Below are 12,494 nucleotides of genomic sequence, written 5' to 3'. Positions count from 1 at the left end.
ACCACGGAGCATCGGAATGTTGAGGAACATTTGGAAACCATAGAGCTGCACAATGATTTCATGCAACCACAGAATATGTTCATGGAAGTGCAGAATCACCAAGAACATTTGGATATCATGAAACTATTGCAGAATACTGCCATAGAATTGGAAAGGCAGAACGCTCTACTGTATTTGGAAAGCATGGCGCTGGAGAATATTCTCCTGGAGGAGCAGAATGTTCGAAAAAAATTGATAGCCATGGAACTACTGAAAAGAATAATGGAGAAGCATTATGGTCAAGAACGTTCAGAAACCATGGGGCAGCAGCAGAATGATGAAGTATATTTAACTACCTCGGAGCCGCAGAATGTTCAGAAACTTTTCTTTACCAAGGAGCAGGAGAAGGTTCAAGGACATTTGGTTACCGTGGAGCCGCTGGAGCAGCAATATTTTCAGATGGATCAGCAGAATGATGAATATCCTTTGTTAAGCATGGAGCAGCAACATCATCTCATTGATATCTTAACCGTGGAGGAGCAGAATGTTTTAGCAACCATGAAGCTGAAAAATGTGACAGAACAATTTGCGATCATGGAGCTGCAAAATGTGCAAGGAAATTTTGCAGCCAAGGAAGAGCAGAATGTTCAAGAACATTCGGACATCATGAAACTGAAGAATGTTCTCATGGAAATAAAGAATACTCTCATGGAAGAGCAAAATGACCGAGAAGAACATTTGGATTACATGAAACTGCAGAAAATTTTCATGGAATTCCAGAACATTGTCACTGAAGGTCAGAATGCTCCAGAATGTTTAGAAATCATGACATTACAGAATATTCCAGTGGAGGAGCAGAATGTGGCAGAACAATTGGCAACAGCGAAGCAGCAGAAAGTGTCAGCAACCGTGAAACAGAAAAATGTGGCAGAAAAATCGCGAAGGCTGAAGCTACAGACAGGTCGTCTTCGTGGATTATTTCAGAAGGCACAAGACCCTTGGAATATCAAGAAACAACTACAAGAACATGATCTAAAAAGAGGTTCTTGTTGCCTGTGATCAAAGCTACTTCTGCTGAGATTAAAGAAGGAATTGAAGTTGTGGACACCAACAATGAGCAACTCTCATTCTCACCAAACACTCAAATTCTCATATTTCAACGATTAACTGGTTCCATGATTTTTTCCGGAGAAGGAACTTAAGGTTAGGTGATGTAGTTGGTCTTTACTGGGATATTTCCAGAATGTGCTTTAATTTTTCTGTTCTTATAGTAGGCGCTAAGAAATGAGTGAAAGTTATGCAGAAATTTTCATGTTTTATTTTTTATCCACAACTTTATTACAGAACACAATTTTGGATGACCAGATTTGTGGCAATACTTGTTTTTACGAAATTAACACGATCAATTTATAAGCGAATAGAGTTACCATTACAAATTAACTTGTGTCGAAGTTTTTGTCAACCAGTTAACGTACTTGTATAATTTGACGATTGACAGGAACGAAGTATTGACTTGATAAGGGTTGAAAATTGGTTTCAATGAAAAATCTTGCCCTTTACGACTTGATATTTTCCTTGCCGTGAGTTTAATTCACTGAAAACTCGATGATAATTACTTGTCTGATGCATGCATTTGAAGATACACGAATAGTGTTATAGTATTTATATATTGGACAGTTTCAACTGCAACACTAGCAATTCATTTAGTGAAGATCTTATATGTGGGAAACAGACAAAACTATGATGATTATATGTTTTGGATTGCTTAGTTATAAGATAAGACGGTGTTGGTTATATATTCTTTCATATATATGGGTTATAATCATGGTTATTGAGAGATTGTGGTTCTATATGGTTATATGACATTAGTCTTACACATAAGATCTTAGACACCACTTTTACACCAAAACCTTAAGGCAATGTTGTTATGGATCTTTATTTTTATATAGTGTTTAACTTTGTCTTTTCTATCCAATGTGGGACTTTTTGACTCACACTTGGATTTTTCCCAACAGATTAAAATATATCCATACCTACTAAAATTGAATGATTATATGTTTAAAAAGAAAGAGGCTCTTGCATGAAAAAACTTATTAACTTTTTATTGTTGTATTCATGTCATCAACAATACAATTTATAGACTTGCAATTTCCGTCTATTGTACTCCCAGCAGCTATAAACGATTAGTGCATTAACCACCCAACGACTATAAACCACTAGTATACTAATTACCAAGAACAGTTATAACATAAAGTTTATTCTATTTAAGTTTACCTAACAAAAATTCCCCATGCTTCTTTTATTCTCCATCTTTGTTCCTTTATTCTTCATCTTGGATTCTCACATTGTGCTTGTCCATTTCATGAATTTTCAAGTTCTTCGCTTTCTTCATGGTTAACTTCGCTTTCACTTTGTTCGTGGTCGACCTGTACTTCGCTTTTCCCGTGGCTAACATAGATAGTTCCCACGTGTTGTTGCGTTCTATAGAAGCAATCTCCTCGTCCATTGCCTTCTTCAATTTATCATTTATCATGGCTTCTTCAAAACTAACATCTTCAAAATCTGCCAAAAGGCACACAACATGTACCTCGTTAGTTGTATTATATATGTCTTGTAGGCTCCCAGTTTTAGCCTGCAATGGTTCTTCTTCCTCATTAGAGACTCTTGTTGTCTTGCTGGAACATTAGCCAAACTTCTTCTTTCAGTTGCCGAAGATTTCATATATTTCTTGTTCAATGTTAACCGAGAAATACATTTAAAATATGAAATAAACTTAACAAAATTTGGTTAAAAGGATTAAATTTACGAAGTTCTAAAGTTGAGGGACTAAATTGAGTTAAAGTTTCTAAGAGGGACTAATTCCAATTTTCTCTAGAAGTTTAGAGACCAAAAACATATTTAACCCTTCTAAATTTGATCTGAACAAGGATGCTAAGGAGGAGACTTAATTGATGACTAAGTTTTCCTTCTATTTATGTTGTACGTGTTTTGACTCTGCATTAAAAATATGATGTACGACTCTCTCTCTCTATGTATGAAAATTATTATTTTTGTCAAGCTTCTTATGTAATTCGTACATTGTTTCAAAAATAAGTTCTCAGCCCAATAATTCATAGCCTAGTATTTAACACACCCTTCCACCCAATTTGTTTTACACACCTACCTTTAATCCCAACATTTCTCAACCCAATCCGACACTATGTTCTCCATTCTCTGACCCTCATCCCTCTTTGCCTACACCATGTACCCTACCTACCCAAACAAGTTCACTATCTGCAATAGAATCACAACCTCTTTGTCGTTACACTCATCCTCATCAATGTCCTCTTTACCTTGATGACAATGAATGTCATGCTTTCACTATTAATTCAATTCCTACTTCAACGTCCTCTCTCCATTCATCTTCAACCGTACCTTATCCTCTTTACTCTTCTCTTGATTATTCTCATCTTTCTCCTTCTTACTTTCACTCATGAGTTTGTCCATGAAATTGCCATCAAATTCTGTTGGCAAGAGACCATGAAGGTTGAGATACAAGCCCTTATTTCCAATCGCACAGGGATATATATAGTTCACACCCCACCTCATGTGTGCCCCATTGGTTACAAGTGGGTATACAAAATTAAGTGCAACTGTGACGGTAATATTGAACGATATTGAACGATACAAGACACGGTTAGTTGCAAAATGCTACTCTCAGATTGAAGGTATTGATTATCTCGAGATTTTCTCTCATGTTAAAATTACCACCATTTGTGTTGTTCTGACCATTACTTCCGCTCATAATTGGCATATGCAACAACTTGATATCAACAATGCCTTCCTTTATGACAATCTCACAAAAGATGTGTATGTTTATTCCTCAAGGTATCACTGATTATTCCTCGTTGTGTAAATTGAAGAAATCTCTATATGGATTGAAGAAAGCTAGCCGTCAATGGTTTACCAAATTATCCAATTTATTACTCTCCTCTATTATAAGCAATCATATGCTCACCATAGTCTCTTTCCTAAAGCTACCAACTCATCTTTTACTACATTGATTTTTTATGTTGGTGACATTGTCTTAGTTAGAAATTTGATTACGATTATTGACCAGATTAAACATTTTCTATGTTCTCATTTTCAAATCAAAGATCTTTGTAAATTGAAGTATTTTATGGCTAAGAGGTTGCTTACCCTTCTTCTAGTATCCCTTTATGCCATCGCAAATATTGCTTACAGTTAATTGTTGATGGAGCTCTTTTCAATTCCAAACCATGTTCTACACCCTAGACAATTCTTTGCACCTCCATCAAGATTGCACCACTTCGCTTGTCAATCCTTTACCTTTTCGACGCTTGGTTGGTCGCCTCATATATCTCACCAGTACCCGTCCAAACATTGTTTTTGCCACTCAACAACTTGATAAATTAATTGTTTCCCTACTCAATCACATATTCAAGTTGCCTTGCATGTTGTTCGTTATCTCAAGACTTGTCCCGTAAAGGGCCTCTTTTTTAGTAGAACTTCATCCTCTCACTTACTTGGTTTTAGTGATGCTAATTAAGTTCCATCATTGTTTACTTTTTTTTTTATTGACAACTCCTTGATTTCATGGAAAATAAAAAAAAAAAACAATCAACAATCTCTTATTCATTTGCTAAGGGTGAATATCAAACTCTTGCATTTGCTACTTGTGAGCTCCAATGGTTGGTATATTTACTCCGTGTTTTATAAGCTCCTTTTGATAAGTGCCTTATTTTGTATTATAACAGTCAAAGTTCTCTTTACATATCTGTTTATTTACATCTGTTTATTCCGTGTTTCATGAAAGAACTATATACTTAGAAATTAACTAGCACTTGGTTGGAGAAAAATTATTTTTTGTCTCATGAAACATCTTCCGGTTTGCTCTTGTCATCAACTAGCATACTTTTTTACTAAAGTTTTACTTCCAAAATGTTTCATTACAATATTTTCAAACTCAAGCTTCATGATTTATTTGAACCTCCAACCTGTGGGGCTAAAAGAAATACAAGATAATCATGTAGTCTACAATAGCACAATCAACCTTAATTTTATGAGAAATTTTACAGTTGTATTCTGTAATGAAATTTGTTTTCTATTTCAAAAAAAAAGGCATCTATTTTTTGACATGTTATTTCTTCACAAATTATCCTACCATGACTATTTTTTAACGCTTGGAGACAAATATTTTCACGTCAAAAAAGTACTTTTTTAGTTAATGACCACAAATTTTTGTTTGTATAAATTTACGTAACAATAAACAGTTTTTGAAAAGGGTGTCTTTTTTAATTAAAAAATGGCTAGCTAGGTGGAAGAAAGAAAAGAGTATGAAAATAGCAACCCCTCTCAAAATGATTGAAATCTAATACTATATACAATTCTAAACTAACAAATGGCAAGTTTCTCTATAAATTAATATATCTGACCCACTTCATTTCAAAATTTTCATTCTACAAAAGGTAAAATGGCTAACGTGTCAATCAACCACGATTTTCAGCGTTTTATAAAAAATTCAAAATGCATTTATTATCACCTTCAAAAAGTTTCTCTCTCTCTTTCTCTCTCTGTCTCTCTTTTCTTCTCCTCTCTTTCACAGTCAACACTCTTCATCTTCTTCTCAACCTTCCTCTTTTCTCTGGTTTTCTCACCACATTCAACAACTCTTCATCTTCCTCTTTTCAGCTCTTTGATAACCCCAGAAGTCGATTTTATTTTCAGTTATCTCAACCGAACAACTCATCCTCTTCTTATATTTGGCCAGATCTAACTTCTTCATCACTTTTTTTACAGGTTTAAACGGAGAAATATTTTTTGTTTTAAGTTTTCTTTAGCCAACAACTCATTTTCTGCTTATATTTTGTCAGATCTAACTTCTTCATCACTTTTTTTACAGGTTTAAACGGAGAAATATTTTTTGTTTCAAGTTTTCTTTAGCCAACAACTCATTTTCTGCTTATATATTGTCAGATCTAACTTCTTCATCACTTTTTTTACAGGTTTATACGGAGAAATATAATTTGTTTTGAGTTTTCAGCCAACAACTCATTTTCGGCTTATATTTTGTCAGATGTAACTTCTTCATCCCTTTTTTTACAGGTTTAAACGGAGAAATATTTTTTTTTTTAGTTTTCTTAAGCGAACAACTCATTTTCTGCTTATATTTTGTCAGATCTAACTTCTTCATCACTTTTTTTACAGGTTTAAATGGAGAAGTATTTTTTGTTTTCAGTTTTGTTAAGCGAACAACTCATTTTCTGCTTATATTTTGTCAGATCTAACTTCTTCATCACTTTTTTTACAGGTTTAAACGGAGAAGTCGATTTTTTTTAGAGTTTTCTCAACCGAAACACTCATTTCTTCTTCTTTTTTGTGAGATCTATCTTTTTCAATCGTTATTTTAGACTTCTAAACCCAGAAGTCGTTTTCATCTATCTTTGTGGATTACCTTCATGCGTTTTTTTATTACCCAGATTTCGTGGTTATTTCTACTTTTCTCCAGCGAACAACTCATTATTCTTTTATTTTGTCATAGCTAACAATTTTATTGCATCATTGTATTTTCTAGGTTTGCTACATTTCTAATATGGTTCACTGCCGCAGATTTAACATCAGGTTTGAAATAAACTTTTGATCTAACTTTTTTTTCTGTTTATGTATATCTAACTGTTGCTTATCTGTATTTTTTCACTTTTGAGACTGTTCATCTTCTTTACTTTTCTACCTTGAAATCTCTTTTTCAGTTTTTAATGTGAATGTGCTTCTTAATATATTTGACTATTATCATGGCCTCTGAAATCATCCCTGAACAATATTATTTTAACGTATTACTTATTTTGTATGGCCAATGTAATATTTTGTAGCAATTATTATAGACTTTTTTTACATTACATATATATATATATATATATATATATATATATATATATATATATATTGGTAAATACAACTGTTTAAATCTGATATAATTTTAACTGCTACATATCTTCTTCCATATCTACAAATCTGATATAATCTCGAATATCTTTGCCATTTAATTCATGTCAGACCCCCAAATGTCATATCATTCATTAAAGCTTTTTCAATTAAATTGTATATTTTACAAGATATGACCATGATTTATTTCAGATACATCTAATTTTTTAAAATTATAACTAAAAATTAATATGATTTTAAAAAAGTAGATTGATATGACTTTTGCACTGCTCGAGAAATTTCTTAATTCTTTCCACATCTTTTTATTCCGTACCAATCCCTGATATATATTACTTTATTAATTCTTTATACGAATATAGTTTTTTTGAATATTTGTTATTATATATTATTAATTTAATTCATCCAACCCTTTTGTCTTCTCCCGGAAGTTTCTCGCACTATTGTATGTCATGTCATTTGTATCTATTTTGTTCTAATGAAGTATATTGTGTATTACACTGTTTTGTTCTCTTTTTGTACACTTTAATTAATTATTATTCATCCAAATAACCGTTCTCTTTTCTCTGCGAAGTCTGGATTGATACAAACCATGTTCCACCAAAGGTATGTACTTGATTTGTTTTTGTTAACAAATATAGTAATACATGAAGCGTAGCAGTTCATATGTTCTTTTGTATAGTTGTAGGTTTTGTCCATTTGTTAACAAATCCTGAAAAAACATCTTCGCACATACCTTCTTTCTTCAAATTATTTGTTTATGCAGCCATACTTTTTTGGAGATCTTCATTGTTTCCATATTAGTGATTCAATTAATGGTTCATTGCTCAATACATCAAGCCAAGAGGTAATGTTTTCATTTCAAAGTAAGCTTTTAATGGTTCATCTTCATCAGAAAGCTTTTTTTTCCTTTATTTTCCTTTTATATGAAACCTGTGAAAAAAACCATTGCAACACATTACTGGTTTCTGACATCAATAGCTGTTTTTCGCAGTTTTCACAAGAAAATGATAGTATGATTTCTGTAAACCTAGGTCAAATTTCTTTTTCTATTAACATGTCATGTCTATTACTCCATGTTTGCAGATTACTTAATGCTTTTGTACCTCTTGCTTTCTTTAACCATTTCAAATTTTACAATCCAATAACGTATGAACCTTTACTTTTTCAAAATTTGCCAAATCCATGTTATCTTTTTCTTACTATCCTTGACCAAACAGATATATATTACTCTATAGCTGCTTTGAACCTTTTATTATTTTTTTTAATTTTCTTAATAAAATATTTTGTAATTCATTATTATCTTTTTTATGTGATTTTAAATATGTCACCAATGAATACTTACTTTTTTACTTCCATTTCTTGAATATCTTTGTGTTGAGATCAACATGTCTCTCTCTGAAGTTCAAAAGCAAACTCAAAATGTAAGCCAAGTTACTCCAGAAAAGGAGAACTGGAATATCATCGTTAGGGTGATACGTTCATGGTTCGTTCCAGATTTCACTAAACAGAGGTGTCCTTTTTCCATGGAGTTGGTTATTCAAGACAAAGATATTATTATTCTTCTAATTATTTACCATCATTGTTATGAACAAAATATTTGTATGTTAAACATCTTTATCTTTATTATATTGATGTATTTCAGGGTTCTAAAATACATGCTTCCATCAGACGTACTCCAATTTACAAATTCCAGATTGAAATTTCTGAAGGTCATGTTTATGCCATACAAAATTTCAGTGTTGCTCCAAATTCTGGAATATACAGAACTACGCACCACCCTTATAAGATTAATTTCCAGTTTGGTACCAAAGTTAGTTTGCTTGATGCTAACTTGGTTCCTGATGTGAAACCACAATACACACCTTTGTCATTATTGACAACCACTGGATTTGATACTGATTATTTAGTTGGTAAGTTAATATTTTTTGTTTTTCTACCATTCATATTTTTTAGTTATCAACAATTATTTCGTCCTTTTATGTTATGACTTCTATTATTTTTTATTTAGATATATTGGGATTACTGGTCGGAGTGGGTACTGAAAGAGAATTGCAAGTTGATGGAAAGACAACAAAATTAAATGTCATTGCAATAGAAGCTGATGGGTATTTTATTTCTATGATATACTACATACCTTTTTATTTCTGTTTAAATAATGATTTGACATAACATTTATTGAATGTTTAGGTTTCGAATAGAATGTACTTTGTTTGGTATTTATGTCGATGAACTGAATGTATTTCTTTCAAGTGGAGAAGTACAAAATTGTGCTATAAGTATAGAATTTGCGAAAGTCAAAACTTTTCAAGGTAAACTTCTGTGACTTCTTTTACTTTTGTTATATTACAATTTTTATTACCATGGTACTTTCACATACACTATGTTTTTAAATTTAGATAAGGTTCAACTTCAAAATTGCAAGTTCTGCACTAGGATTAAGTACAATGTTAACTTCAAGGAGGCATCTGAACTTAAATCAAGGTAATGTTCAAATTGTTATTCATTTATTGCAATACTTTCTAATTTTTTAGTTAATCCATTTTTTTAACTTTAATTTGTATTGCCCAGGATGATTGAGAACAATGAATCTCCCTCTCAAGGATTAACGCAGCTGTCTCAGACTTCCAAACATACTGTGGAAGAAGACTTTTTAACTCTTACACCTAGGACGACCATTCAAGGTCTTAAAGATTGTAAAGAGGTTAGAATGACTTCTAAATTATTTCATGTAATTTTGTTGTTGTGAATACCTTTTTTCATTAATCTTTTATATATTCAAAGGTTGCAACTTTCATATTGTTTGGAACCATTAACCATATCTTGGATGAGGATGACTGGTGGTATACGGCTTGTGTTTGCAACAAAGTTGTTTATCCAGATTCAAAGATGTTCTTTTGCGAGAAGTGTAACAAGCATGTTATAAAAGTCTTTCCAAGGTTAACTTTAACTTTATTAAACTTAATGCCAATTTACATATATGATTATAATTTACACTTTTGGGAATTAATACTTTTATATATTTTACAGATATAGGATTAAGGTTCGAGTTATTGACTCATCCGATTCCACCACATTTGTTCTGTTTGATAGGGATGCAACCACCCTTTTCAAAAAAACCTGTGCTGATATGTTAGAGTCTCATGATAAGGTATACTCTTGAATATATCAACTTATATATATACAGTAATAAGCAAAGTGCGATATATCTCTCTGAATATGATATTAAATTACTTTGTTATCGTAGATGAATGGTTGTGGGAATTTTCCTAAGGAGTTTGAAGAATTAGTTAATAAAAGTCTGCTGTTTAAAGTTGAAAGTAGGAACGATCAAACTTTCAAACTTGAACAATCTTTCAGAGTGAAGAAAGTATGTCTTGATGATGATATAATTGAGAAGTTCAATGATTCTTCTTTGAAATCTGTGGTAATATATAACTTTAAATATACAGTTTACATTTTACAATTTACATATATTTAACTTCTTAATCATTTATTTTTCTTAACCTTCTTAAAGGATGTTTATGCTGGCAATGGTGAGTTTAGCAGAGAAAAACAGCGTGTAGTCAATGAGTCTACTGTTGATATTGCCGAGGTATACAAATTTAATAAATTTCATTTTTTGTTAATGACGTATTATTGTATTAATTGTAATTGTTTTTAAACTGTACTATAGGATTTATTAGTCAGATTTACGAAAGAAACAATTGAGTGTGCATCCCAATCTCCTGACTTAATCAAAGATACTGCTACGAATGAGGATGGTAACACTTCACTTAAGAGAGAATCTGCAAAGAAGACCTTATCACTTGAATCCATCGAAGAAGACACTGTTCCACTGAAGCTGCTAAAAAGAAATATTAAGAAGGAAAAAATAGTCAAACAATAGATGATTTTAGTTTTAATATTTGAAGACAATTTCTTTTATGTCTGACAATTTGGGACTGTAATATTTGTACGCATGGTTATGTCTTCAATTTCCTTTAAACTATAACTTTGATGTTTAATTTGATTATAACTATATTATGCTTTTATTATGGTTTTATTTGTTACAAATTGTATAATTTTATTTCTTCCATCCGCTGGTTTGTAAAATATTGTTGACATTTTTCAATTATTGTCAACAAACTTGACTGCCAGCTACATCAAAACGTTTTAAAAGTGATATTATGTTTTACCATCAAATATTTATCAATTATTTTTTATAATAATAAAATAACGATTATCAAAAACTTATTTAGAAATTCAAATTTATTAGTTATATTTATTTTCATAAATGCATCATATATTTTTCTTAAACAACCGAATTTAGAAATTCTCATTTCTTATTTACTTTGATTTTCATAAATAATATATATTTGGCAAACTAATTAAATGTTGTCACATTTTAAGTTATGGCAACAAAATTGGCTGCTATACACAAATTTGAATCATTTTTCTTTGTAATGGTTACCAAGTTTATTAAATAAATTCCATTTTCATTCTCATATATGTAAAAAACAAAAATTTAATATATCATAAATTTACAACCAATTATTATATATTAACTTACTACGTCAATTTCGATTCCATTTGTTTTAATATAATATATATATATATATATATATATATATTAATATTTATAGATTCCATTTATCTCTATATATTATATACATATATCTAGATTTTGGTTGTTACTTTATTGTAAAAAAAAGTCTTTATTTTATTATATATTATATTATATTATGATTTTATTATATTTTTAAAATATTTTATAACGTAATATTTTATATTGTCCTTTTAATGGTCTGCCCATTTTCCAAAGTAATAATTACATTACTGTTTTGAAATCTATTTGTAATCGTCCCGTCTTTTCATGGGGGATTTTTCCTCTATAAATGTTCATCTTCATTCTACCATCAGAACCACACTTGAAGATAAGTTCTGTCATATTCTCCATTTTTACTACTCTATTTCTACTTCTATTCTGAAAGTCCTACCAAATGGAGAACAACTTCAACCAAGAACAAGTTGTTAATAGAATGAGTAGGTACCAGTTCTGTATTATCCACCTTGAGGATGAGGTACGTCTTTGGTAAATTTTTGTATACAGTTTTGGTTTTACAAAAATTCTTCTACTCTTATTTTTTTCACGGATTTGAAATTATATTATCATTTTTTCTTCAACTAATCTATGTCGTTCAAAAAAATTATATCCTTGGAGGTTGTTGGGTTTGTGGATCGTGCATTCGCCATTCTTTATGATCACGATCTTGAACGTCAATGGACTTTAACAGATGAAGAAGGCAATAGACATGTCGTCACTTATAACAAGAATTTACAGAAACCAATGGTAATAGGAGGATGGAATGATTTAAGGGAATTTTATGAACTACACGATAACCACATTATTTATTTTGGATATGTTGGTCATTCTTGCTTCCACATCACTGTTTTTCCAAGTAAATGCAAACCTTTATCTATTGGACGTTTTCTTAAAAGACTTCAAGCAGATGAACCACTTTTCAATGGACCAAAGTTGCATTTTTGCATATTTCTGAATCCAAACCAATGCCATGCTAGCCATCTGGTGAGAT

At 31.2% G+C, this 12,494-nt stretch overlaps 1 protein-coding gene across 1 annotated transcript; it reads left to right on the top strand.

The window, feature by feature from the left end:
- The first annotated feature begins 3,565 nt into the window (after window positions 1-3,565).
- LOC114173274 (replication protein A 70 kDa DNA-binding subunit B-like) lies at window positions 3,566-10,952 on the top strand. The gene is made up of 14 exons (XM_085670029.1): window positions 3,566-3,846; window positions 6,554-6,600; window positions 7,493-7,524; window positions 7,685-7,765; window positions 8,564-8,831; window positions 8,930-9,026; window positions 9,109-9,230; window positions 9,318-9,402; window positions 9,490-9,622; window positions 9,703-9,857; window positions 9,949-10,069; window positions 10,166-10,345; window positions 10,436-10,513; window positions 10,595-10,952. The coding sequence occupies exons 1-14, from the start codon at window positions 3,566-3,568 to the stop codon at window positions 10,805-10,807; spliced, it is 1,893 nt and encodes a 630-aa protein (XP_085526155.1). The 3' UTR covers window positions 10,808-10,952.
- The last annotated feature ends 1,542 nt before the right edge of the window (window positions 10,953-12,494 follow it).

This window comes from Vigna unguiculata, chromosome 2, assembly GCF_037176805.1.
Source record: "Vigna unguiculata cultivar grain cowpea cultivar isolate G323 ecotype 2 chromosome 2, ASM3717680v1, whole genome shotgun sequence".
Taxonomy (NCBI): Eukaryota; Viridiplantae; Streptophyta; class Magnoliopsida; order Fabales; family Fabaceae; genus Vigna; species Vigna unguiculata.
Note: the sequence above shows the minus strand (reverse complement) of the source record. Positions and strands in the feature narration are given on the sequence as shown.